General features: G+C 51.8%; 1 protein-coding gene across 3 annotated transcripts; it reads right to left on the reverse strand.

Moving 5' to 3' along the window:
- Positions 1 to 6,330: 6,330 nt before the first annotated feature.
- PLEKHO1 (pleckstrin homology domain containing O1) lies at positions 6,331 to 22,683 on the reverse strand. 3 transcript variants are annotated; one of them, XM_052665385.1, is made up of 7 exons: positions 22,312 to 22,682; positions 21,489 to 21,635; positions 14,838 to 14,978; positions 13,778 to 13,882; positions 12,637 to 12,738; positions 11,094 to 11,845; positions 6,331 to 8,756 (listed from the first exon to the last, which is right to left on the reverse strand). In XM_052665385.1, exons 1-6 carry the CDS (start codon positions 22,336 to 22,338, stop codon positions 11,096 to 11,098), a joined length of 1,272 nt encoding a protein of 423 aa, XP_052521345.1. In that variant the 5' UTR covers positions 22,339 to 22,682; the 3' UTR covers positions 6,331 to 8,756; positions 11,094 to 11,095. The 3 variants fall into 3 exon arrangements, with proteins under 3 accessions (XP_052521345.1, XP_052521346.1, XP_052521343.1); XM_052665386.1 differs by having other exon boundaries at positions 6,331 to 11,845; positions 21,489 to 21,626; positions 22,312 to 22,683; XM_052665383.1 differs by having other exon boundaries at positions 6,331 to 11,845; positions 22,312 to 22,681.
- Between the last annotated feature and the right edge of the window lie 4,257 nt (positions 22,684 to 26,940).

A 26,940-nucleotide genomic window follows, 5' to 3' on the forward strand; every position in this document is an offset into this window, starting at 1 on the left:
TTCATGATTTTGAATGCCACTTCATGATTTCTGGGAAGCATGACTCCCAGATTGGGCTGCAAAAAAGGTAGACAGCTCCAAGATTAAATATAGCATCCCGTGGGCTGGAAGGAAAAGCAGAAGTGGGAGGTTGTTCTGCAGAAATCAAGGGACTTACTTGTGTTGCAGCACAAACAGTGACGAGACCCGGCCCATGGGGCGTCCCCAGGATTGTCCTTGGGTTAATGCAAAGCACAGAAAAATCGTTCTAAAAATAGATCTTATTTTGATAGCCTTGGTTAAGTCCTAGCTAAAATGCTGAGCTCCCATTGTATCTGTATCACCCCACGAGGGCTCCCAAGGCAGGCCTCTGTCCCGTGGCTGTTGCTCACAGCACCCATCACTGCCATCAAACTGGTTTTCTCACAGAATCCTTCAGGTTGGAAAGGCCATTATGTTCATCTTGTCCAACTGTCACCCCATCATCCGTGCCCGTTAACCTTGTCTCCACTGCTCTAGGATGGCTGCAGGGACAGCCTCTCCACCGCTCCCTCGCCAGTCTGCTCCAAAGCATCACCACTCTTTTGAAGAATATTTTTTTTCTCATATACAACCTAAATCCAGACCTGTTGCTTGCTTTCTTAGGCTGCTGATCTTGGCATGCACAGAGGGAATAGATTTCAGAGAAGAAATGTTGAAGTTAACTCTCTTTAGGCTCTCCTTAGATCAAAAGAAACATCCTGCCACCCAACAGCCAAAGGCACCCTTCAGAATGCTAGTTCTCTTCCAGGGCATTTGCGTTTTTGGTCTTCAGATAGCTATGCTGTGTGTGACTAAGTCCATCTGTTGCAAGTTAGTCCTTTAAATAATTATGTCCACATCTCTGCTGAGTAGCTCCAATTAATGCCAGTCCTTTGCATATTGTTCAGCACCACACTGCAAAGCCACCACTTCTTACAGCTGTGAACAATGCCCTCTGTCTGCCCATCACGAGTGTATGAACTCCTCCATTCAAACCACACAGCTCTGAAATGATTCTTTCAGCCTGTGGGGAAGGATTTCCAGAACCATGTGGCTGTTTTTGGGAAGAGCAACATCCGCTTGTATGCAAAACTCCCCGGTGTCGCGGTGATCTGGTCTCCAGCGCCTCAAACTCCAGCTTCTCTGAGCTTTCCTGAACATTCATGGAATTTGTAAAGAGGAAAAGAAATAAAAACTGGGAAAAGAAAATATAAAACCCACGAATTTCCTCCATTTTCTGACAGAGGTGATTCTGGAAAGAGCTGTTTCAAACATTAGAAGAACAGCTCTCCTGGAGCTTGCTTTCACCCCAGCAGACCAGAAGCTTTTCCTCAGTGCTGGGCGCTCACTGCAGAATTTGCTCCGCGTGCTCCAGCTCCTGAAAACAAACACGTGAAGGCGGGAGGCCGGCTTCCCAGCTCACCAATCCACCTCTTGCTGCAGTTCGCAGTGGGCATTTCAGTGCCTCCCATTCCTGAATCACTCAGGAATACACACATATCTACTGATGCACTGATCCACGAGGAGAACAGAACCACTTTGTTCCCTGATTCTAGGAAGGAGGTGCATAAAACCGGGACTCTCACAGAATCCTAGGAAATAAAGGAAGAAAAAAAGAAGCTGAGAAGGGAAATGTTCGAGAATCTGCTCTGAAGGATCTGCGGGGAAATACGTCGGCATGGGGTCATAGAATATCTCAGCATCTCCAGGATGCCTTCCAAAGATGAAGGAAACTGGAAGGCAAAAGTGATCTCATGTGGGAAGGCACAAACTGGGGAGGGTGAGACCACACTGAGCCACCAGAGAGCTGTAATGCCTTGCTCAGAAGAGTCCATCTGTCACAGACACGGCGGCAAAGGCAGTGATTAGAACAAAACAGCAATAAATGAGAAACAGAATGAGGAAATGGAGGGAACTGAGAGCAATTAATGGATTAATCTCACAGAGGGCAGAAAATAGCAGGAAAAAAAGGGCAGAACAGAAATTTCTGGCTGTCAGTTTTAAGGAAAAAAATAATGTATTTTTGAAGCCATATTAAGAGAAAAGAAATCCTAATCATAGTCTGAGATTTTTACAAGTCATGGTGTTCATTATTATGCAGGAAAAAAAAAAGCCAGAAATATTTAATAAGAATTTCTTTTCAGAATTCGGAAAGAATTAAGAGCAGTGTGCCAGAATGATGTGGTGATGATGCACAGCTTCCAGCTCATTAGTAACACATAGCAGCAAGAAGGAAAAACTGCTCACAACAGCCATGCCATGCAACTGTCCTGTCCCTGTTAATCCCAGGGACAAGAAGTGGCTCTGAGGCTGATTGGTTTTAGGTGTAATCCTAACACTCAATTCACAGCTGCTGCATCTCTGGCTCTCCGTGCTCCCAGGAGAGCGGTCCTCCTTGAGCCTGTGCTTGTGAGTGGCAAACTGGCAGAAGTTGTGTTCCCAGCAGTGCTCACACAAGTCCAAAAGATAAAATGAGTTTTTTCCCTTGTATTCTTTCATTACGATTATTATTTTATTCCTTTTTATGGAAGTTAATCTGCTCTTGCTTTACTTTGAAAAATGGGTTGGAATGTGCAAACTCAATAATTTTTCTTGTGAATGTAGGTCAAACTATTTTCTATTTTTTCCCATCTTTCCTGTGACTTGGGAGAAGATTTCAATACTCCAGCACTCCAAGGAGGAATGCCTACATGCGGAAGCACGGAGCTTTCCCTTAGTAAGAGACCTATCAATAACAGCGCAGAAAGACGTGAATGGTGCAAACAAATACTTTCCTTTATTGTTCGCATCAGTTTTCCTATAAAGCAATGTTGCTCAAAGAAGATTTGCAGAAATCAGAACTGTCTTCTCAGTGCACTTTACCAAGCAGCCTCAGACTTCCAGGAAATTTACAGAAAATCAGTCTGATGCTGAGCTCAGTGGAAGCGCACACTGCTCTGCTCCGATATCGAAATGCAGCGTCCAAATCTCACTGATTTCATTCCCAGTGTGTTCTGAATGTCTTATGCAACTGCATTACACCATCCCCCCCCCCCCCCCCGCAGGCCTCTAGAAAGAAATCTTCTGGTTTCATCTATTCTGGCATTTGCCTCATTAGAGAAAAAATAACTTCCGCAGCTTCCTTCTCCAGTACCTCCTAGAAACCTTCTGGTGGTTTTCCATTGAAAAAAAAAACACTGGAAATAGGTGTTTTGTCAGTGTGTTCATCAGCATTCTAACATTGGAGGATTCATGGATAACGGCCTTTGGCTTGGCTCAGCTTGGCTTGGTTTGGCTCCCTGTACGCCGGCAGCTTGAGTGCACCAGGATTGATTGCATAGGGGAGGCAGCAGGTGGGGAGAGGCATGGCAAGAGAATGGCAAGGGACGTGGTGAGGGAGGAGAGTGTGTTGTGAGGAGAGTGCTTACAGCACCCAGTTTGAGGAGCTGAGCTGGGTTGGATTGGGTTGGGATGGATTGTGTTGTTGTGTTGTGTTGTTGTGTTGTTGTGTTGTGTTGTTGTGTTGTTGTTGTGTTGTTGTGTTGTTGTGTTGTTGTGTTGTTGTGTTGTTGTTCTGTTGTTCTGTTGTTGTTGTGTTGTTGTTGTGTTGTTGTGTTGTTGTTGTGTTGTTGTTGTGTTGTTGTTGTGTTGTTGTTGTGTTGTTGTTCTGTTGTGTTGTGTTGTTGTGTTGTTGTTGTGTTGTTGTGTTGTTGTGTTGTGTTGTTGTGTTGTTGTGTTGTTGTTGTGTTGTTGTTGTGTTGTTCTGTTGTTCTGTTGTTGTGTTGTGTTGTGTTGTTGTGTTGTTGTGTTTTGTGTTGTTGTGTTGTTGTTGTGTTGTGTTGTTGTGTTGTTGTTGTGTTGTTGTTGTGTTGTTGTGTTGTTGTGTTGTTCTGTTGTTCTGTTGTGTTGTTGTGTTGTTGTTGTGTTGTTGTGTTGTGGTGTTGTTGTGTTGTGGTGTTGTTGTGTTGTGGTGTTGTTGTGTTGTTGTTGTGTTTTAGGGTTGGGTTGATGGATTGGGCTGCTGGGTTGTGTTCATTTTTTCTGTATGTGTTTTTCTTAATTCTTCCATCTCCTGGAGCCCTGTGGCTGAGGTTCCCTGTGAGGACAGAACAGGGAACATCTGTGCTGGCTTTCACATCTCTGCTGGAGGCTCCTCAGCCCCCGGGATGAGCTCCTTCCCTTGCAGCTTGGACAGGGGCAGTGGTTTTTCTTACACCTCTGCCTTTCTGTACGAGAGCATCGCAGACAAATGACGGCTCTTTCTGCAGGTCTTCCCAGGAGGAGATCAAGGAGATCTGCTCAGCCTGCTTTCCAGACATCTCTGCTACCTTGGAACAACGTTTGAGTTTCTGGGCCCTTTTTAGGGTTTTCTCATCACAAGGCACCAGGCAGCCTTCATACAGCAGACAGCTGAGTGGCAAAGCCTTGCCACAGATGCATTCGTTCTGTGGTTGGTGCTGTCCTGCAGGCTGTGCGTGCTGCAGAAATCCAAGCTGTGGCTGCTGCTCCTGAGCCAGAGCCACGTCAGGGCTGACCTGATGGTGAGGTTCACGAGGTTCTGGAGTGGGAAAAGCCACAATGGGGCACTGGGAGTGCAGAGGAGATGTTCTCCATGCACAGATCTGTCTGTCTAGCGAATATTTGTGTGGTGTCTGGACTAAGGGGAGAAAAATGCTCTGCGAAGAGCCCCCTTTTCATCAGGCCCTGCGCTGTGGCAGCAGGCTGTGCGGTCTGAGGGAAAAACTGCAGAACTGGGTTTGGAAAGCAGGTGATTTGTCATGATCCGGACTTCTTTCCTGAGCAGAACATGCGGGTTTATGAATCAAGTCTTTTCATTTAGTATGGATGGCTGTGATTTGTAAATCTCTAATAGAATTCGTAGATCCACAGCAGGGTTAACAAAACAAGACTGAGATTTATCATTTGGGAGGAAGGTTTGCAAATCCATCGGTGGGGGTGGGAATCCTACAGGCCAACTCCTGCAGCTGCTGAAGGTTTTTATTCTCCATCTCATTTTTAAGAGTGATTTTTTTAAACCAATCTGAGAGCTGGCACACACAGGTTGAAATTAACATTGTTGAAATGCAAACCAAGAAATAGGACTTTTCGTAGGCTTTAAGAGCAAGCCTAGAAAGAGTGGAAATCGAGGAAGGATTTAATGCATTTTGGTGTATTAAAAATTTATTTTTCCAACTTCTTTTTTCCATCGCAGCATGGGCCACCTGTTACTGTAAAAACAGCCTGAGCGCTTGCTTCCTGCAGGTGCTGCTGAGGATGTCACAAGGGACACGAGCTGGCTTTGGTTATCAACAGCCAGCACTACAGTGATTTCATCAACACTGGTGGTGTCCTTTCTCAGAACTGTGATGAGGCGTGAAGTTTGGAATCAAGCCACAAAGATGAGAAAGGAGGGGAGGGGAAGGGGAAGGGGAAGGGGAAGGGGAAGGGGAAGGGGAAGGGGAAAGGGAAGGGGAAGGGGAAGGGGAAAAGGAAGGGGAAGGGGAAGGGGAAGGGGAAGGGGAAGGGGAAGGGGAAGGGGAAGGGGAAGGGGAAGGGGAAGGGGAAGGGGAAAAGGAAGGGGAAGGGGAAGGGGAAAAGGAAGGGGAAGGGGAAGGGGAAGGGGAAGGGGAAGGGGAAGGGGAAGGGGAAGGGGAAGGGGAAGGGGAAGGGGAAGGGGAAGGGGAAGGGGAAGGGGAAGGGGAAGGGGAAGGGGAAGGGGAAGGGGAAGGGGAAGGGGAAGGGGAAGGGGAAGGGGAAGGGGAAGGGGAAGGGGAAGGGGAAGGGGAAGGGGAAGGGGAAGGGGAAGGGGAAGGGAAGGGAAGGGAAGGGAAGGGAAGGGAAGGGAAGGGAAGGGAAGGGAAGGGAAGGGAAGGGAAGGGAAGGGAAGGGAAGGGAAGGGGCCTGTGGACTTCATCAAGTCCATCTGCCTTAAGCCTGCTGCGCGGATTGTCTGAGCCCCTGAGCTCTGGATGCTTCTGGGACGTGAAATTTGTGCTCTGTGTGAGAGCAGATATTGGGATCTGCAAGCAGCAAAAGCAACAAAACATTCCCCTTTCATACTGCAGAGTGTTACTGGATATTTAAAGGACATGTAGGAGGGAGCTATGTAATGCAAAGAGCTGCACAACATCCGTGCCTTGAGCTCACAAAAGGTGCACCTGGTGGTTCTGCATCAGTGTGTGCAATGAGCTGCATGCTCCTGGAGCATCCCCACAGCCTCCTCTGGACCACTGCAGCAGCTCCATGCCATCTTCCTCTATTTAATACATGCCATTCATCAACACGAAGCAGTGCTTGATATTAGTCCAGGAAATAACACTTTATTCTAGTTATGCAAGACCCATTAAGAAAGACTTTTTTTATTATTATTTTATTTTCCTTTAATTTAAAAAATTCTTTTCATCACAGCCTTAAAATCAATCAAAGTAAACAGAGCTGCAGCAGACTGGAACAATGTCCCAGAGTCTGTACATATGGAAGGTTCCTTTCACATAAAAATCAGTGCAGTTTTTTTCTGATACAACCCATTCCGCTCCCCCCTCCCGAATCCCCTTTTCAAGAAGAAGAAAGGAGAAACTGAAATACAATTCAAAGAAGAAAAGAATAGATCAAGCAACAACAAAACCAGTATCTTGTTTGTAAATATTCATTGAGCAGTTGCAGCAAAAAATAGCACCTTCAAAGCCCCTTTGTACAACATATGTGGAAACGAAGGCTGTCCATGGAGTTAGAGACACGACATGGCATTTGCTTACAGGTGGGAATCGGTTCCTTCAGCTTTCTCTGTCTGGGCTTGCATACAGTAAAGGAAAGAAATCAGTACCTCCAGAAGGTGATTCATCCACCCCCTGCTACGCATCTGAAGTAGTTAATGTCTATGAAGGTACCAGCTTTGGGCAGGGAAAGGACGAATAGCAGGCAAAATGAATCCTGCCCCATCACCCCGCCACAGAGGCATTTTCATTCCTAAACCACTGATATGTTCTTGGGGAAGATAGGACCCAATTCCTTAAATTCCCTCCTGGGATTTTTTGGAAACGTATTTTGCTCTGACTGTAAAGAAAGAACCCATATGATTCATTAGGCATGAAAATTCATTACGGCAAGGGCCAGATTTCCATTTGTTGTCCTAGTTTACACAGTATTTGATCCCTTTGAGTATTGGATGCAGAAAATGAAGAGGAGAATGCTCCCTTCTCATGCAGCAAGGTAGACATGAAGGTTGATCTCGGGTAGCCCTGCTACTGCCCCCCAAGCTCTTCAGCAAGTGTCACGGCATCCTTCAGATGTCTGCACTGCCTTCAGACCAAACCAACCTTCTAGCAAATAACTAAAACTCTTGAGTCCCTGAGATCCTTTGCTTTGCCAGAAGGCTGGCAGTTGGTTGTGGGGTGAGCTGCAGTGAGAGGCAGCTTTAAGTCCCTGCTTTGTTCCTCCCTGCGCCTTTGGTTCGCTTCAGGTTCTTGTGGCTCGGGTGCAAACAGCTCCCAGCCCTCTGAAACCTCTGCTCATTCAGGGCAGGGGCCCTGGGCGCTACGCCCCAGCCAAGGGGAATGCCGTGCTGGTGGATGGGCAGTGAAGGGCAGCTGGGTTGGGAAGAGGAAGTCTTCTGAGATCAGGACCTGGATGTGAAGGCGAGAGGAAAGCCCCAGAAGTACAAGCTGGGATGAAGATTGCTCTATGGGAGGCTTTCTGTCTTTTTGTAGTTTATTTTTGGAGGGACGAGAGAGACTGAAGAGGGGAGCAGGGAAATATTTCCCTACCACAGAATCAAGGAAAGCTGTTTCGTATTGCAAAAGACAGTAAGTAGGTGCAAGCTGGTTTACAAACATCGCACAGCTGGATCAAGGGCAGCTTCCTCATTACAATGCAGCTGTGCATAAAGAAGGGAATGCAGATTTGAGGAAGGGGATTTGGAAAAGTCTTAAATAGCTCCGGAGTCTGGCAGCAAAGGGAGTGGTGGCAGACACAGCAGCAGCGGGAGGAGCAGACAGGTGGCTTTCTTGCTTTTTTCCAGAATTTCCTTTGAGAACCCAATGCTGCTCCACACCAGTAAATAACTGAGGATTTTCCTGCCTCCTTCCCTTGCAAATTTTCCCCGAATCCTCCAAATGTGCAATACAGCATTGCAGGCAGATGCGGCCACCACAGCGATGAAAGCAACACACAAAAGCTCTTGGCTTCCAGGTAGGCTCTGCCACTCATCTGCTGTCTTGTGATCTCACTCGTGGTAAAACACGGTCTTCCTAAAAAATTGCTGCCTGATGCCATTCATGAAAAAAGCAGAAGTGCTGATGGGGTTTGAAGACATCAGGCTTTGTGTCCTGGAGATGATGAAGAGGTTCCCGGTGTGCAGGGCTTCACCTTCCTGCGCATCTGCTGGGTTGGGCTCGAAGTCACTGTGCTGAGCGTCCTCCTGCACATTACAACTCCAAAACCGCTGGAATCCTTTGCAGAGGTTTATTATAGTTTTGTTTTGGTTTTTTTTCTTTTTTCCAAAGAAGAAAAAAACCAACAGAATTTCTACCCAGTCTTTTCCAACGTGACTCAGTAAGAAAGTGAGGTCCTGAACTACCATGTCCAGCTCCTCCGCCTTTCCATGGCAGAACAGAGAATGGCACAGGGCTGACTTCCCCTCTGGGAGCCCCTGGCCCCATTTGCTGAGCTTGTGCAGTGGCACCTGACGACTGGCATCACGCTTTTCCATGCACCTGCCATTCTTGCTCATAATTGGCCTTTCACCTCTAATCCCAGAAGTTGGATGGATGGGGGGAACTCTGCAACATTTGAAATAATTTTTAACGTAAAAACATAAAAAGAGGGCAGAACAACAGCCCACCTGGGAGAAGAGGTGGGAGATCACAGAATCAGAATGGCTTTGGTTGGAAGGAACCTTTCATTTGTATCATCTAGTTATCTTTCTATCCTTTCTGTTCGCTCAGTGTGTTCAGCCATGGGTTGCTAATTTATGGATAACTTTATAGGGATTTTTGTGAAGAGCACATTTTTCCCCTCCCAGTACGTTCTGCCCCGCAGAAATGATGCTCGCTATCAGGAACATATTATGAGAGACAGTTGCCAGTCAGCTTCGGAAATTCTGAACCTTCCTAAGACCTGCTCAACAGTGATGAAAGGGAGGGAGAGACCAATATGAAGATGGGACTTTATGCTGCACACATGGAAGATCACCCCAAATCAAGTTGTGTCCATCCCAGCACAATGTACCATGCTTGTTCAGCTGGGATTGCATTCTGGCAGGTAAATCTGTGCATCTTCTCTCAGCCCCATCACTTCCTCTGAAGTTCCTTAATGCAAGAAAAAGGGCTTGCACAGGTTGCTCCGAAGGGTCGGACCCCCCACGCTCCTGCCCTGCTGCTTGATGCCTTGTCTCAGAGCCCGAGGGATGGCAATCTGTGCCCAGATCCCAGGTCTCATTACATGGGATTCAGTCTCAAAATCTGGTTGAAGGAGCACAGCAATACAGGAGACTTCGGTTACTTAAAAAAAATTCTGCTCTGGATGACTGCCCGATGGCCAATCCCTGCTCTGACTGTTCAGCAGCCCGTTTTTGTTCTCGCCATTTAAAACCGCTTGGGAGTGTCCATGGACCCCGCACGCTCAGAGCCAGGCGTGCTTCCATGCTCACACAGCGACATCAACCTGGTGCGTCACGCCTGGGGGCCATTCCCATCCCAAGGAGCACAAATCAGACCCCAGGTTTCAGACTGCTTTGAAAACGCGGCTAATTTTAATGCAGTGTCACACCTGGAATTTGCATATTTTTCTTGTTCTCTTGGCCAAAGAGCTGTCTGGGAAGGGCTTTATCAGAGTGGCTCACATGCATTCTCCCTTAATCTCTTTGAGGGATTATGTTTTTTCCTCTGGTGCACCCAGGCAGACAGAAAAGGTAACAAGGAAGAAAATAAAAGAAGTGCTGGGTGGGTGAAATGTGTCCCCTGCACTGTAGCAGCTCTGCAACAGAGCATGAATGAATGAGTGCTGCCCCTTCAACACTGTCCCTTAAAGTGGGCAATGAGCCACACCAGAGCCAGGAGTGGTGAAAGGGGCAGGCTGGAAGTTTGCATTTAATGAAGTCTTCAGCAACCCGGTGCCAACAGCAGCACTTTAATGGTTAATTCCAGCAGGAAAGTCGGGGGAGGGCTAATTGAAAGCAAACAGAACTGCATTCCTTGCAGCACAGTGCTGGGTAGCAGGGCAGCCAACAGGACAGCCACCATTCAAAGAAAACAGACACCACCACCTGCGACCAGGAAATAACTCTGTTGGTTTTAATACTGCCATGGATTATTTGCAAGGGAATTAAGTTTCTTAATAAAGAAGTAACAATTGGATGATACCACACTGGTGTACTTGAAAGCCTCTGAGACGTCTCAACACCCAGCCGCTGCCTATAGGCAACCCTGATTTTTCCATTTCCCCAAAGGGGCAAAAAACAATAATAATAAAAAAGAAATTTTAGTGGGAAAAAAAAGCCCCAAAACAACCCCATCGACAGATAGGTTCAAGGCTTTCATCCTCTATTTGCACAGAATGGAAGACGTGGAGCTGCCAGGTTGGGTTTGGCAGTGCAGGCTGGAGCTGGGGTTGAATCCCTGCTGCCCTCCTGCTGGAAACACTCTCCAAGAGCCACTGCAGAAACCTGAGGTCAGACCGAGCTCCCAAGCACCTCCAAGGCAATTCCTGGATCACGGGGACTTGCAAGCATCGCTGGGACGGAAACCTGTTTGTATTTTTAGTTGTTTATTCCCAAGAGCGAGACAAGGCTCCTGGCAAAGGAGCTAGGACGCAGGGGACAGCTCAGATCTAGAGCAGCAAAGCCAGGGCTCGTGCTGTCCCCAGCGTGGTGCGTGGCTGCTCGGGGCATGCAGGGCACGGGGAGGGCACGGTGCTTTCTGGGGCTGCAGTGTGAAACGGAGGTGTGAACTGCAGTGGGTTTAGTGGAACACGCAGGGTGATGGAGGGAAGGAAGGTTTCAAGCTCTGAGAAGCAAATCCGGATACCAGGCACCTTTTCACTCATTTGAACACTGTATATAATTATGATAATAAAAAAGCCCAAGCACAGCCCTCCCGCTCCCCTGTCCCCAGGCTTGCCTTCACATCATGCTCTTCCTGTACTGTGAGCTCTGTTTGGGGTTGCAGTCCACCTGCTGCAGCTCAATCTGTCGGTACAGATCCCGCAGCTCGCGGACCTCCTGCAGCACACGCCGGGCCTGGCTCCAGGTGGAGGAGGCTTCACCCAGCAGCCGCTCCGATTCCTGCAGGATCCGCTCGCAGTCCGACCGGGAGGAGGAGGAGGAGGAGGAGGAGGTGGTGCCGGCGGTGCAGTCTTTCGCCTTCCTCTTGCCTTCCCCGTAGCCCTTCACCTCTGTCAGCAGTTCCTGAGTTTTTTCCAGTTTCAGTGCAACCAGTTCCTGCAGCCGGGACAGCTGCTCTGGCTCCGCCGCGGTGCAGTGAGCCTCGAGGCCCCTCCTGAGCGCCGCGCGGTGCGCCGAGTCCCGCCGCGACAGGATCTCTTCCATGGAGGCACATTTATTCTTTTCTGAGTGCGACAGCTTTTTGGGGACCTGCGGGGTGTACACGGTCCCTTTGTCCAAGGAGTCTTTGCGCTGCGCCGGTCTGTCCCAGGAGGTGACCTCGCGTCGCGGCAGGCTGCCGGTGCGGCCCTTCTCCGATGCTTTGACGTTCTCTGACTCCGAGCGGCGCCGGCCGGCCGCCAGCTGTGCCACTGACTTGTCCAGGTCCACGCGGAAGCTCTCCTCGCAGGTGCTGTGCTCCTCCGGCGAGGCGTCCTCCTCCTGGATCAGGTCGAGAGTCAGCATGCCATCAGAGGTTGAGGTAGATGCCTGGGGAGGCAAAGAGCTGCGTTAGGAGCAGGCCCACGCCTGAGATGTGCATCACTTGGCTGGAAATCTGGGCTAGGAATAAAAGAAAGCGTAGCTGAGCTGCAGATAGGCTGGGTTTGAGGTACTGGCAGCTGAGGGGCTGTCTGGTCCCTTCCAACCCAATGCTGCTGTGATTCTGTGGTTCTGCAATCTGTAAGGACTATTCCAAGCCAATCGTGTGTGTGATTGCTTGGTTCTATGGTTCTATGATCATTAACGTCCCTTCTAACACAACTGTGTTGTGACTCCATGGTTCTATGATCATTAACGTCCCTTCTAACACACCTGTGTTGTGACTCCATGGTTCTATGATCACTAACATCCCTTCCAACACAACCGTGTTGTGATTCCATGGTTCTATGATGATTAATGTCCCTTCCAACACAACTGTGTTGTGACTCCATGGTTCTACGATCATTAATGTCCCTTCCAACACAACCATGTTGTGACTCCATGGTTCTATGATCATAATGTCCCTTTCACCCCACCCATTCCGTGGTTCTATGAGCTGTGCCAAGTTCCCAGCTGTCAGGCCATTCAGCATCAGGACATTGAAGGAGCATTTCATTTTCAGCATCAGGAAAGCTTGCTTCAATCTGTCACTCTGCACAATACAAGAACAAAGGTCTGATGGCCCAGGAGAGCCCTACTTCTTAGGATATGGCCAGAGCTCAAGCACTGGGTCCTCCTGACACATGAAGCAGATAAAGGAAATTTTACCCAAACAGGTGCCTGGTGTTTGCCACACATACCACAGCCATCAGGTGTCCCCGTGTCGGAGGGCGTCTGGAGTGCTGGATTTTTGCTCTGTCCCGCGTTGGGTGGGCGAGGTAGCTGTCCTCTTCGACAGTGACCTGAAGGGGTGACAAAGCATGACTTACCTACCCAGGATTCCCCCTCCCTGTGACCTGGCCGTACGCGGAGCTTCTCCACATGCCGATGGGCCAGGCTCTTGCCCCGAAGGCTGCTGGCTAGAATCCTGCCTTGCAAAGACCACCTCCCACACTCAGATTTTGTTTGTGGTTTTCCAATATTTCAGCCCGTGGGGTTGGGATCCATGGGATGCATGCAGTGTGATCCTTTGCAAGGAGACCTGCACTGGGGTGTGGGGACTCAACCCACATCAGAGCTCCTTGCTCCATCCCTTTGGATCTGCTGGAGTCATTCCTTATTATTATCTGTTGGATCTATTTGTAAACATTTTCTGCTCCTACTTCTCCAAGCAATCCATCCCATTGTTTTGATGTGCTACTTGCTGCTGTAAAGCTCTCCCTGTGCCATGCCCTCAGTTCTTCCTCTGCAGAAATTTGTGTTGCTGTCCACAAGAACCAAGAGCACCGGGCTGCCTGTATTGCAACAAGCTGAGTGTGCAGGAGATGGATCTGAGATCAAAAGTAGCTGGTGTGAAGCATGAATGCAAGACAGCAGCGAAATGCTGCAACACTTCCAAACTGCAGCTCTGGCAGCAGAGAGGAGGCCTGCGAGGGATGAGGATGGGCTGGGCGGGGGTGACAGATGGTGCCATGTCATTAGGCTGAAGATAGCACAGGGCTATTTTGGTTTTCAGTTAATTCCTTAATTCAGTTCCACAGCTTAAAGCTCCTTTGCAAACATGAGCACACAACATGCTGAGCTCCAAGGATGGAAGGAAACCCCCCAAAGCATGGGAAGCTGGAGATTTGGGTATGTTAAACCAGGAGGCTCGCTCTGATTCGAGCACGGTGCCGCATCCCTGCAAGGCAGCACTAGACACACCACCAGTTCTCAACCATTAATTCAGGTCTGGATCAAATTGCCCCAGAGGTCTGAAGAGCCCACCCTAAAGGGGTTTGGGGCTGCAGAGATCTGAAAGTTTCATGCAGGATTAAAGGCCAGGCCCAGTGCCCTGCTCACCTCATCTAAGATGCGATTCTTAGCACGAGTGATGGCGGAGTTGAGGGCATTAATCCAGGACTCTTTCTCTTCTGGACTCACGGCCAGGAAGATGAGATTTGGTGCCTAAAAGGAGGGAACTGAGGTCAGTGCTCACACTGTGCAGATGCTGCCCCTCACCCAGGGTCATTCGGCCACCACGTGCTTCTGCTGCTCTGTGCCACCTATCTGCTGCCACCCCCAGTTTTAGGTGCATGCTGAGGGCTGAGCAATTTTGAAAATATGGCTTCTACAGGGGATCCACAGCCTTAGTTTTATAGGCTAGATATTCAGCAAAAATGAGTTCTGGCTTCCAAACCTTTGGTTTGATTGTCTCCACTGCTGAAGTTGCTGGAGGACAGCGCGGCTACTTTCCATTTTCCCCTTCTCCTTTCTTCCTGCACAGCACACTGTTATACACTCTTTAGTACAGTGTGAGGTGGACAAGCCCACTGCACTGGAACAGCAGCACGAGGACTGCAAACTCAGAGCACGTGTAAGGCTGTGCATGGGTGCATTTATGCCAGAGACGGTGTGAGATGGAGACTGCCTCTGTCTGAGAGGAGCTGAGGCCGCTGGGGCTCCTGCATCCTGACAGCTGTGCCCCATTTGGGCACCATTTTGCTTTCCAGCGCTCTTGGAAAAAATTCCCTGCAGCTCTTTGCCCAAATCCAGGCATGCAGCATCAGCATCCCTGCCTTCCTCAGCCCCCCAGGGAATAAAGAGTGCAGTCAGCAGAACAGCAGCTGTCGGGTGCAACAGCTCCGTCCCATCTCGTGGCAGATGTCCTGATCTCTGCTTTCCCAAAGTCAGTGCTTGGACCCAGAGCTGCATGCTGAGCCACACTGGGCACAGCAGCCCTACAGCAGCGGGGATCTCGCTCCTCCCTGCAGCTCTCACTGCTGCTAGCAGTCCCTAGGTGAGGACTGGGCCTTGTGAAACCAGGAGCTCACTCTGTACTCCTGCACTGCTCTCACTGCCCGGTGCCGTCCACAGAAGCTGCAGCAAACCGGGGCTGATGGCCTTCTGTGTGCTTGCCTACCATGTTTCCAGGCTGCCTGGAGTGAGCTAGGGTAAATTTGCTGTGGTTCTTTTTGCTTCTGCTTTTGGACTTCCTGAGCTCCTCGCACTTCTCATAATCGCTCAGGTCGAACGTTTCCTGCACGTTTTTTTCATCTTTTACCTGCAAAATAACAAGAAATGAGAACTGTGTGGGTGTCAGCAGGCGCAGGTGCAAATGGTGCGGGTGCCTGGGTGCATAGTGCACACCCAGAGCAAGTGCTGAGATGCAAGAATCATCCATCTAGGGCACGAGTACACAGGCAGCACTATCTGGTGGTGCTCTGCTTGGATTTGGAGGAGAAACAGAGCTTTCCCACGTGATAGCTTTGCCTTTCTGAGCACGAAGGAGTTGTATTTAGAAGGACAATGAAAACTGTGGTCCCCAAGGTTGGCTCCTGCTGTTCTCCAGAATTTCTTTTGATTCCAGCAAATCAGCAAACCACCTCTGCCACCTCCAAAGGGGAGGCTGGGCTGCCCCTGTGCCTGCGCACCCCCCACAGAGCAGAACTGGTGCGAGCAGCGAGGACAGGAGCTGCCTGCAGGGAGGATCTCCAGCTGCTCAGTGCACGAGGCAGTCCCACAGCACTCACTGCTTTGCTGGGACAGCACTCCAAACACTGGAGGGACAGAGATTAGTGCTTCCTATTTTTAGCCCCATGGTATTGCTGGAGCCTGACAGCTGCTTTTGGGAGTGGGTGATTCCTTGGAGGGACTCCATCACTTTTGGTATATATTTCAGCCCTTGTTTTCAGGGACAGGGAAGGAATGTTCCATGATTTTTCAGTCAGTGTAAACAATGAGGCTGGCAAAAATGCTGTAACCAACTGAGATGAGCCATATGGCCATGCTCAGTGGCTGTGGTTGCATCGGTCCCCAGGTTGTCCCCAAGCACTGGGTGCAGCCCCAAAGCCTGGAAGCAAACTCTGACTGCTGCTCAAAGCAGAAATCTGTGTATAGGCTTTTATGAGCAGCACACCATACGTATCTGTCTGTCCTCCCTGGGTATCTCTAATCAGCTTTCCTCTCACTGCAGTGCCATCCTACAATCCACCTCTTTCCAAGAATCTGGGCCGAATTTAGCTCTGCCTGTCTGCAGGGCAGGAGGAGCCGATCCCCTGAGCCCAGCTGTGAGCAGTCCTCGCTCCAGATGTTCACAGATGTAGGTCAGTGGGACTCCCCAGCCCTCCTATCTCACACACTGAGCCCACGCCGTGATTGCAGGGAGCCCAAAGCCTCGTCCCTGGGAGCAGCCATTCCGCAGGAGGAGCACCTCCAGCTTCCCCAGCCCTGCATGAGGTGCAGAACATCTCTCCATCAAACTGACCATGTGTCCATAGAGATGCTGAGACCTCAGAGAACTGGGCACAAACCACATCCACGTGCACACAGGGATGGTGTTGGGCTGTCGTTAGGGGCAGGCGCAGCCCCTCACTGCTGTTTTGGGGCTGGGGCACACATTCATTTCAGGGGAGTTGGACAAGATGACCTTTAAAGCTTCCCTTCCAACAAATGATTCTATGACTTTATGCATAGATGTGACATCTATCCTTCATCCCCTGAGCATGGCTTGAAGTAGTTAACGTAACCCCTGGGTGATACCATGGGCAATTAACATTTCTCCAGCTCTGAAAGCTGAGGAGAGGATCTCAGGTTTGCCTTCCTTTGGGTTTGTTTGGAGGATTTGTTTAGAACAGTGCCCCGATGAGTTGTGCTCAGAACCCACACAGAAGGCTGCAGGAAATCACAAGGCACCGAGTGTGGCGCGTCCACCAGACACCCAAGAGGTGACCACGTGGCTCCAGGTGCAACCAGAGACCAAACCGAGCAGCAGAGCACAGCAGTGCTGCAGCCAGCAGCAGGCAGCCCTCTCCTCTCCAGCTCGGACCAAAGTTTCACTTCCTCAGCAGCTCCACCACACAGCAGAGGACAGACATTTCCACGCACTGCAGCTAAGATCAGGGGAGCCGTGTGCATGAGATGGTTAAGCGTTGCTGCTTGCTGCATGTCGTGCTGTGCAGCCTCCCTACAGGCAGGATCTGTGCAGGATGCACTGCACATATGGACCACGCATGGGAGCCGCAGGTGCTGCTGTGCACACACACATTCGTAGACTGAATCATTACGGTTGGAAAAGAACTCTGAAACCACCAAGTGCAACCACTATCTCAGCACTGCCAACCCTGAACCATGTCCATAAGCTCCACATCCACGTGTCTCTTCAGTTCCCCCTGGAGATGGCAGCTCCATTCCTCTCCTGGGCAGCACTCCCAGTGCTTCACAGCCCTTCAGCAAAGAAATGCTCCCTCCTGTCCGACCACAACCTCCCACAGAACAACATAAGGCCACGTGCACACATGCACACACGCTCACATGCAGATGCACACACACAAATACACACGTGCACACATGTGCACACACATCCGTGCATATGCACATGTAAATACACACAGGCACACAAACATGCACATATGTGTACATGCACACACACATGCACACACAAGCATACACAGCCACGCACACATATACATGCACACACAAATACACACGTGCACACACACAGACTTACATACAAACACACACACACACATACAAACACACACACACACAGACTTACATACAAACACACACACACACATGCACAGTTGCTCCAGGCCTGCCAAGCATTGCTCACTGGTGCAGCACTGCACAAGAAGCAGAACAGACTACTTTTCAAGTGCTCTTGTGCTAATTGAGCTGACGCTGTTGGTAGCAAACAAGCCAGGGCTTAAGGAAGCCCTGAGAAGCGTTTCCTCATTAAAATGTAATTTTCACAGTGCTGTTAGTGCTGTCTGGACAGTGCTGGGCTTCCTGGCAGGAAGCAACACCAGCGCTGGGCCTGGGAGCACCACAACCGCCACCAGAAATGTGCAGGGGGGAAGGAGGCAGGATGGAGGAGAGCAGAAGGGGAGCAATGCAAGAATGACACCGAGGAGGTTTTGCTTGACAGGGAGCAGTTTGCTGCTCCGAGGCTTTTTTTGGATGGTGACCAAATGCTGAATAATGAAGGGGGTTTTGCAGAAGTTCACAGAGTTTGGCCTGCAGCAGGGGCACAGACCTCTGTACAGAGACATGGCCCCACAGCCCCAGTCTGGTGTAGGGTAGGGTAGGGTAGGGTAGGGTAGGGTAGGGTAGGGTAGGGTAGGGTAGGGTAGGGTAGGGTAGGGTAGGGTAGGGTAGGGTAGGGTAGGGAAGGGAAGGGAAGGGAAGGGAAGGGAAGGGAAGGGAAGGGAAGGGAAGGGAAGGGAAGGGAAGGGAAGGGAAGGGAAGGGAAGGGAAGGGAAGGGAAGGGAAGGGAAGGGAAGGGAAGGGAAGGGAAGGGAAGGGAAGGGAAGGGAAGGGAAGGGAAGGGAAGGGAAGGGAAGGGAAGGGAAGGGAAGGGAAGGGAAGGGAAGGGAAGGGAAGGGAAGGGAAGGGAAGGGAAGGGAAGGGAAGGGAAGGGAAGGGTACTGAGGTGCTCCCTATGTGAGAGCACAGCCCTAAGCCCTGCCTGCATTCTCCAGGACTATCATACAACAAGAAGTATTTCCTCTCCTTCCAGACTTGCTTTCTGCCAAAGAGACACAATCATGCAGTCCATCTTCTCCCAACTGAAATGAACAAACTGGAGCCAAGCACAGATCTCAGATGGAAAAGCTGGGATGCTCAGCAGGTACCATGCAAGTGCAGCAAGATTTGCACTGTGACCCAGCCCATAGCACTCAGCCTGCCTCTGGGACTTTCGAGCTCCTGCGGAGAACCTGATGCTCACAGCTTGCTTTCCCCACTCCCCACATGCCCTGAGCCCAAGGGGAGCTGATGGGAGCACCAAGGTTAAATGTAGGAACTCCATCTACATCCACTGCACTCCAAGGGTTTTGATGGAGCAAATACAATTTATGGCGGAGTGCTTTGGTCTTTTGCTGGAGTAGAGATGTGTTCTGTGCTCACACTGCAGACACCGGTGGATTCTACTTCTGTCAGAGATTCCTGCCGCAGCTCCTCAGGGTTTGCACGGTGCAATTCCCTTCAACCCACGGGCTGTGACCCACAAGTTGAGAGCAGAGCAGAGCACCGCTCACCCAGCAGCAGTTGTGTGTTCTCACAGGGCACAATGTGGCATGTCAAGAACTAAAAGGTTCTCCTCTGTCCTGTTTTGCTGGGCCAATCCCAGTGCACTGCAGTACTGGGGATGCGATGTGGGATGCACAGATCTCTGCAGGGGGATCTGCTGCTGTGTGAGTGGCTCACTGTGCTGCTTCACTGTTAGAAGTCAGGCAGCCTTGGAGCAAAAAGTGTTGGAAAAGCAGAGCAATGGGCAGTCAAAGCAAATATGTCCATGCACACACAGTGTCATGGCCATGCACACCCCATGCACACGTGTGCCCTCTGCCCTTGCACACACATACATGTGCTGTCTGTCTGCAGACATACACACGTGTCCCTCCATGCACACACACGCACACACGTGTCCCTCCATCCGTGCACACGTACCACGCGTGTCCACACAAGCAAAGAACTGTCCATGCACACTCCTGGAATGCCCACGCATACCCCACACGTGTGCATGCAGACACATACGTGTGCCCTCAGTCCACACACAGCACACCCATCCACGCAGATGGACCAGAATTGTTCATGCACACCCCTGACACAGCCATACACATCCTTGCACACACAAACATGTGCCCTCTGTCTGCCCACTCATGTTTGCACACACGCATCAGAACTGCCCATCCACACACCTGGCACACACCAGGCAAGACACACACATGTGCCCTTTGTCCACGCACACACCAGACGTGTCCATGAGCACACCCCACATGTGTGCTCTCTGTCTGTGCATACACAACAAACGTCCATGCACACACACAACTGTCCATGTACACACCTACACACCCATGCACACTCCAGACATGTCCATGAAGACATACATGCGCACTGTCCATGCACACACAGCACATATGTGCCCTGTCTGTGCACACACGCCGCATGTATCCATGCAAATGTGTTCGTGCACAAGCAGAACCATCTGCACATATACTCGTAACACTCATACACATGTCCACGCAGGCACATTCGTGTGCCCTCTGCCCATGCACAAGTTCACACAGATGTGCCCTCCACACACACACACACACACACGTCCTGTTGTGCACATACACACGTTCTCCATTCAGCCCAGAGCAGCTCGGGAAGCAGTGGCACGGGCCGCTTCTCCCTTCCCAAGGCACATGGAGTCACTTCGGTGCACATGCACACAGTCAGATGTTACCTCTGCAACCACATCGCTACACCACCACAGATTCTTCCATATAAAGACATAGGCAGTCGCTGCTGCATGTTATTTATGGCCTTTCACACACATATGCACAGCGCAGAGCCACGGGGCCGCTTCAGCTGCACACACACCAGGTTTTTCCCCATGAAGAAATAGACACACACTCCCCAGGACACCTCCAAGTGTTGGGCACTGGCTGCTTAGTGGCTGCTCAGTGGCCGTTTGGAACTCAGAACCCCCAGATTTTTGGGGAGCACGTGACCACTGCCACCAATCCCTGTATTCACGCCTCCTGCAGGCCCGGCTGCCCCAAGAACAGGGCAGCTCCCCAGGATGAGGCAGTGACTGCAGTGCCCCTGCTCTGGTCCTGCCCTTCATGCCTTCTCCATCCACCACAACACACTCTGCTGACGCTGTTCCACATCCCACAGCCCCTACATCTGCCCCCACAGCCAATGTACGTTGCTCAGATTCTCTCGGGCCCTTCTACCAGTTCCAAGTGGGACAGCACAGAGCAGCCCCACCACCACTTGGCTTGCCCACGGTCCCTTCCCTACAGGTTCATCATAGGTTCAGCTGCCTGCAGCCTCAGTCTCCTGTGGCTTGGCCTCTCTCAGAAGGCCAGCAGCACCAATTCCCCATCAACAGGATCGCAAGGGGTGATCTGTGCAGTGCCAGCACGTGACTGAGTTTCCCAGATGCTTTTCAGGTATTCCTGTGCTCTGACAGCCCCTGACCCCCCTGCTTTTCAATGAGCCTCTAAATCAAATTACACTCAGGACCACTCTCTCTCTCCAGATCCTCATGGATGAAGTTGGGCCAGGCACGGCTCTGAGCAGCCCCCAGCCCCACGGTGCCATGGGAGGGGGCCCATCAAAACCCAAACGGGTCATTTTTTGCCCGATGTACCCGTCCTGCCTCCAAGCAGCCCCGTGCCCCCTTGGGGCACAACTCAGCTCCTACGGGGGGCCGGAGGGAGGAGCGCTCCTGCCTGGGGATCCTTTCCTGATGGATGCATCCCGAGAAAAGGAAGAAGAACGGCTGTGCGAGGACAGCCGGGTGCTGCCGTGAGTCACATCCTGTTAAATCCCATAGAAACCCTACAGGCAGCCCATCAGCGGCGGGGGCACGATTCCAGGGGGAGCCTGGATTTCCCTGCTTTACTGGGGACGGGGACAGAAGCCATGAGAGCACAGGGGGCTGGAGAACCCCGGCTGGAGAGCCGGTCCCTGTCCTCCCCACCCCCAGTGCGGGGCGGTGGGTCGGGGCTCAACGCGCGTTTCATATGCAAAGGAAGGAAAGGGGGAAGGGAGAGGAAAACGACACCGAGCCTACCTCCTTCTCCGAGATGTAAAGCTGATCTCCCTTCAACACCACATAACGGTTTTTCCAGATTTCCCTAAAAATGCCTTTCCCGCAGAATTTCCGCACCCAGCCAACCTTCTCGGGCTGCGCAGATTGCTGGTTTCCATCCTGTTGCCCCTAACACAAAGAGAAAGGGAAGAAAACGGGGGGAAACGGTGTTATTCGCGCTTCCCTTTCTCCCCCTCTCTCCTTCGCTCCCCTTCCCTGCCCCTCTGCTGCCGAGCTGCGCTCCATCCGCTCTGCAGCCGTGGGGCAACAACGGGAACAACGGGAAACGGGGCAGGAATGGAGCCCCGCGCGTTATATAAGAACGGCTGCCCGGCTGCCATTCGCTTTGCACAACATGCAAAGAAGAGCAGGGGAGGATTTTACCTAACGGATTTTTTTTTTTCCGCAGCAGTGAAAACGGCATTTCTGAGCCTTTCATCGGCAATTAACCCCAAGGGCGACATCCGCGGCAGGGCTGATGCTTAAGGTTAATTAACCCCACGGGCGCAGACAGGATCTGCGGGCACAGCAGACGGCACGGAGCCGAGGCGGCAGCACAGAGATGGTGCCGCTCGGTTCGGTCCTTTCCTTGCGGTCAGAAAGGAAAGCTCTGCGCATCGCATCTGCTGTTGCATCCAGGGGACGGGAGGCTGCGGGCGGTGGGTGCCGGCCCGTGTTTCGCTGAGATCCGGTTGGGTTTTTTCTTGCTTGTTAGGCACAACTGGAAAGCAGCAGAGCCCCCTCCCCACAGCGCCAGGAGCCCCCTCGGCCCACCCTGTCCCTGAGCGGAAGCGATCCCACTCACCCGTTTGGCCGAATTATTCTTTTTCATCGTTCCTCGCGGCGCTGAGCTGGAGGGAGAAGGGCAGGGAGGGCTCCGAGGGGCTCCTCCCCGGGAGAGAACGGGGCCCCTCCGCTCTGTCCTCGCCCTCTGCGGCTCACGGGCGCTCTCCCGTTACAGCCGGCCCCGGTGACGCGTCCTCGGCCACGCAGCCACCGCGTCCCTCGCCGCCGCCACCATCGCGGAGCTCTCGTGGGCTCGCACTGGGCTGGCCTGGGCTCCCGAGCTCCATCTATAGCCGTGTGCGTATGACGTCTGGAGTTCACCAGAAAGGGCGAATCGCAGCCCACGAGGGTTTTTCTTCTTTGTTTCTGACTCACTGTCTGTGTCCGCATGTGGGGCAGCGGGGTGCCGTGTCCCGGCCCCTTCCGCAGCGGGGGGAAGCGGCCCATGGCACAGGGAGGGTTTGCGGTGGCTGAGGATTTGGAAATAGGGGGAGAAGAAAGGAAGGTGGGGGGAAGGGTCTGTGCCCAGCACTGACCAGAAAAAAAAGGATCGAGGCCTTCCCTGAACTGAGGGAATGCATGGCACAAAAAGTCGTTTCCACTTGTTCTCCTCCACCATATTTGAGCAGGTCCAGAACTCTCAGTGTGGGAATACCAATGGGTTTAGAGAGATGTGTAAATAAGAACAAGGAAAAAAAAAAAAAAAAAAAAACAAAACAGTAAGAGAGAAACAGCCCTGTTAGGAAGAGGTGGATAAGATAAATGGATTGATCTCTGCTGCTCCCTGGATCCATTGGTGCTCGTGGTGACAGCCCTCTGCCTCAGCTGTCCATGCAGCACAACCTGCTCCACACAGAGATGAATGCACGGAGGATGCTGCATCCAGGCATCCAGGTGGGTTTGCGTCTCTCCAGAGAGGGAGACTTTCCACCTCTGAGCAGCAGTGACAGGGCGCTGCCACCCTCACAGCACTGAAGTTCCTTCTCACGTTCAGGTGAAATTCCTGGGCTCCGGTCTGCACCCAGTGCACTTTGTTCTGATGCTGAGCACCACCAAACCAAGTCCAGCCCTGTGCTCCTTGTCCCCACCCTCCAGATATTGGTCTGCACCATTCAGCTCGCCTCTCAGCCTTCTCTCCTCCAGGCAAACAGCCTTGGGCCCTCAGACCGTCCCCATCAGGAGGTGCTCCAGCCCCTGCCCTCTCTGCAGCCTTCCGCTGGATTTTCCAAGCATTCCCAGCCTGCTCTGAACTGGGGAGCCCAGCACTGCACCAATGCTCCAGCTGTGGTCTCCTCAGGACAGACCAGAGGGGAGGAGAAGCTCCCTCATCTGCTGGCCGCACTCTGGGCAGTGCAGCCCGTGTCCCATTGGTCTTCCTGCCACAAGGGCACACTACTGTCTCATGGTCAATCGTTGGTGGTCTGTTGGTCAACTGTTGGTCATTTGGGACTCCCAGGTCCTTTTCTGCAGAGCTCGTTCCAGCAGCTAAGCCCCCCAGCTGTACTGCTGTACGGGTTGTCTGTCCCCTGGTGAACAACCTACACCTGTTCTTATTGAACCTCATCAGGTCCCTCTCCCCCCAATTCTTGGCCTGCCCAGGTCTTGCAGGATGGCAGCACAGCCTTCTGCGGTGGCAATCATCCCTCCCAGCTTCGTCACTGGTAGTTCTCTGCCACGGCAGACAGCAACAAGCCACCAGCTGGCACAGATCTGCGCTCAGAGGAGCTCAGGGTGGGGATGGCTTTAGGGCTGGCCGCCTTGCAGGACCCGGGCAGCCCTTCATCTGCAGGGCTCGGCCCCAGGCTGGATGCTGTTTTCAAAGTGCCTCAGTTCCCTTTTCTAGTTTCCTCTGACGAGTTTTCAGCAGTTTTGGCGAGGCGTTAGGAAGTGCTGTATGCTCCATTATCACTTCCCTATTTCAGTGCATTTGTCACTGAGTGCTGCCTGTCTGAAGGTGGGCAGCACAGCACTGCAGAGCAGGGATCCGGCCCTGGGGATGAGAGCAGTACCAGGTGAGGGGCACAGGGTCTCACCCAGAGCTGTTGCTGAGCCCCCCGTCCACACGGGGCTGGAGATCTCCAAGGGAGAGGCCCCATGTATGTGTATATAAGCATTTTTAAACCAATTTGCAGTTCAATAACAATTAACCTCCTTTAATTCAGGTCCGCTGGGGTGGATCCTAATGTGCATCCCTCCGCTGCATCCTGGTGGTGTAAAAGGGGCTTTGGGGAAAAAAAAAAAAAAAAAAAAAAAAAAAAAAAAAAAAAAAAGCAAGCATTTGTCATCACACTCAGTGCAAGGAGGTGGAACTGAGGATTTAAGCCAAAATCCTCAAGATGCTCCCAGGAATGCTAAGGATGCTCCCAAAAATCCTCAGGCTGCTTTGGAAAAGTCCAGGGGTGCAGCTGGCTGCTCCAGCCCACGGCAGTGACTCATGTTGGGATGGGATGTGAACAGTGATTCAGAGCTGAAAACATCAACAGCTCGCACGGAAGGGAGACAGGAGGGAGTCCAGCTCCTGCACCCGCGCATGAAATGGGCAGGGATGGGTGGCTGCGCTGTGTCTGCAGGGTGGCACGTGCACAGAGATGTCCTGCATGGTGACGGCCCCCTGGCACGTCCTCGGCCCCTTCCCCATTCCGTCCTGCCCACAGCCAGCCTGAGAGCTGTGCTCCCGCTCAGCCCAGGGACGCGCGCATGGCGCCCAGTGGCAGCGCAAGGGCTGATGGAGGAACCGCGGCCTTTATCAGCTGCTCGCGAACCTGAACCTGGTTTTGACGGCCTCTGCGCAGTCTGTGTGCCGGGACAGTTTGTTTCCGTTTGCAATGCCAGCAGTGGAGCGTTTGGTACGGGGTCCCTCAGGAGCAGCTCGTGGGCCTCCCCACCGCAAAATGCAGCGCGTGGCCCCGGGATGGGAGCAGACCTTGGGTGCAGGAGGCACGGCAGCAGCAGAAGCGCTCAATGACAGCACTGTAAAATGAAGATGACTGGTTCTGCAGTGCAACCCCTGTGTGGGGTCAAGGTCTCAGTTTGTGCCTGTGTCCTTCCTGCTGTATGTCCCATTTGCTCCGCTCAGCCCTGATGCTGCCGCTCTGCTCCCCTATGATGTGTTGATTCAGTGACAAATACCAAAATATCTTCCTACTGCAAAAGCAGCACAACAAACACTCTTGGCTTATTTATGTATTTAACACTCCTCTCGTCCCTTGGATCATTTTGCCTCTGGATATCAAGTGTGAAACTGCTGCTTAGGAGATGGATTGAGTTTAATTAGAGCATGTGTTTTTCCTTGTCTCTAGATAATTACAGCACTGTTGTCTAGAAGGGTCAGCTGGGTGGGGAGGAGCTGTGCTCCCTATGGGGCTGTGGCTCCTCACCTCTCCTCAGGACACATTTGGGGTCTAAGGGCTCAGGTTGACTGCAGGATTGGGGGCTCCTGGTTTAGGTTCACGATGCCCCAGGCCCCAGGCCTTTCCTTGCTGAGACAGTCCTGGGAGCTGCTGCTTCCCCATCAGAGAGCTATGCACTCACCAGAAGGCAAATTAAGTCCCCTGTGTCCACCCCTGGTTACACCCTATGCAACCACTGGCACAGCAGGAAGCCCTAGAAGAGCCAAGAGCAGAAATCCAGAGGCTAAAAATTGCAGCATGTTGCATTCGAGCACCAGAGTGAAGTTAAAAAGAAATTTCTAATCCACACCTCAGCTTCCTGTAAGCACAAAGTTGTACGAGGGAGGCTGCAAAAGCAAGCCTCAGGTTTCCCCTGGTAAAGGCTGGTGCAAGCTGTAGAGTCTCTTAATCCACCACAGAGGAGCTAGTACACAACTGGCAGCGTGCTGGTAAGAAACCGAGCCGCCTGATCTGGTTAAATGAAGCCTGGGCATCTCACTGGGTTGGTATCCCTGCCTCCTGCCTCCAGAACCACAGCAACCCCACTGCCCAAGGACTGAGGCATTGCAGGGATTTGTCCTAAAAGCAGCAAAACGTGTCAGCTTCCTAAGTGCCAGGATGAAGGTGATGGACTGGAAACCCCTGCAGGACCCAATCCCTCTGACCACAATGCTGACGGTCCTGAGTTAGGAAGGAAACGCTCCCTAATGATGTGTGGGAACCCTGCCCTGTGCCTTGACCCCATTGTTTTCATGCAGGAGCCCTGCAGCAGCTCTGTGCACATGAAGCATCAATCCTTCAGCGCTGCGGGAAGACTTTTGGATGGAGAGGCGCCCAGCCTTGCAGTGACCTTGCTTCAGGGAATTAAGCCAGAGAAATGAGTCTGAATTCAAGCACTTTCCATCCAGCAGCCCTGCAGAGCTCTCAGGGAACGGGAGGTTCAGTCTTACTTAATTACGGGAAGGCAGGAGATAAGGAGAGCCATGCTCATTGGCAGCAGACGTTCCCAGAAGCCACGCATCCGGTCTGCTGATATCTGTTTCGACTCAACCTTTTCACAGTTCCTGTACCTAAATTAAATGTAATTCTGAAAAAAACCAATTCCTCTTGAAGGGACAGAGAGTCCACATCTCTCCTGGATGCTCCTGGCAGGAGGCACTGCAGGGACTGCAGCGCTGTCTGTCTGTCTGTCCCTGGTCCAGCCCCATGCTCAGCAGAATGCCAACTGGCCACCTCCTAGCCCAGCTCTGCTCCATCAC

This window comes from Tympanuchus pallidicinctus, unplaced genomic scaffold (genome assembly GCF_026119805.1).
Source record: "Tympanuchus pallidicinctus isolate F22 unplaced genomic scaffold, pur_lepc_1.0 scaffold65, whole genome shotgun sequence".
Classification (NCBI taxonomy): Eukaryota; Metazoa; Chordata; class Aves; order Galliformes; family Phasianidae; genus Tympanuchus; species Tympanuchus pallidicinctus.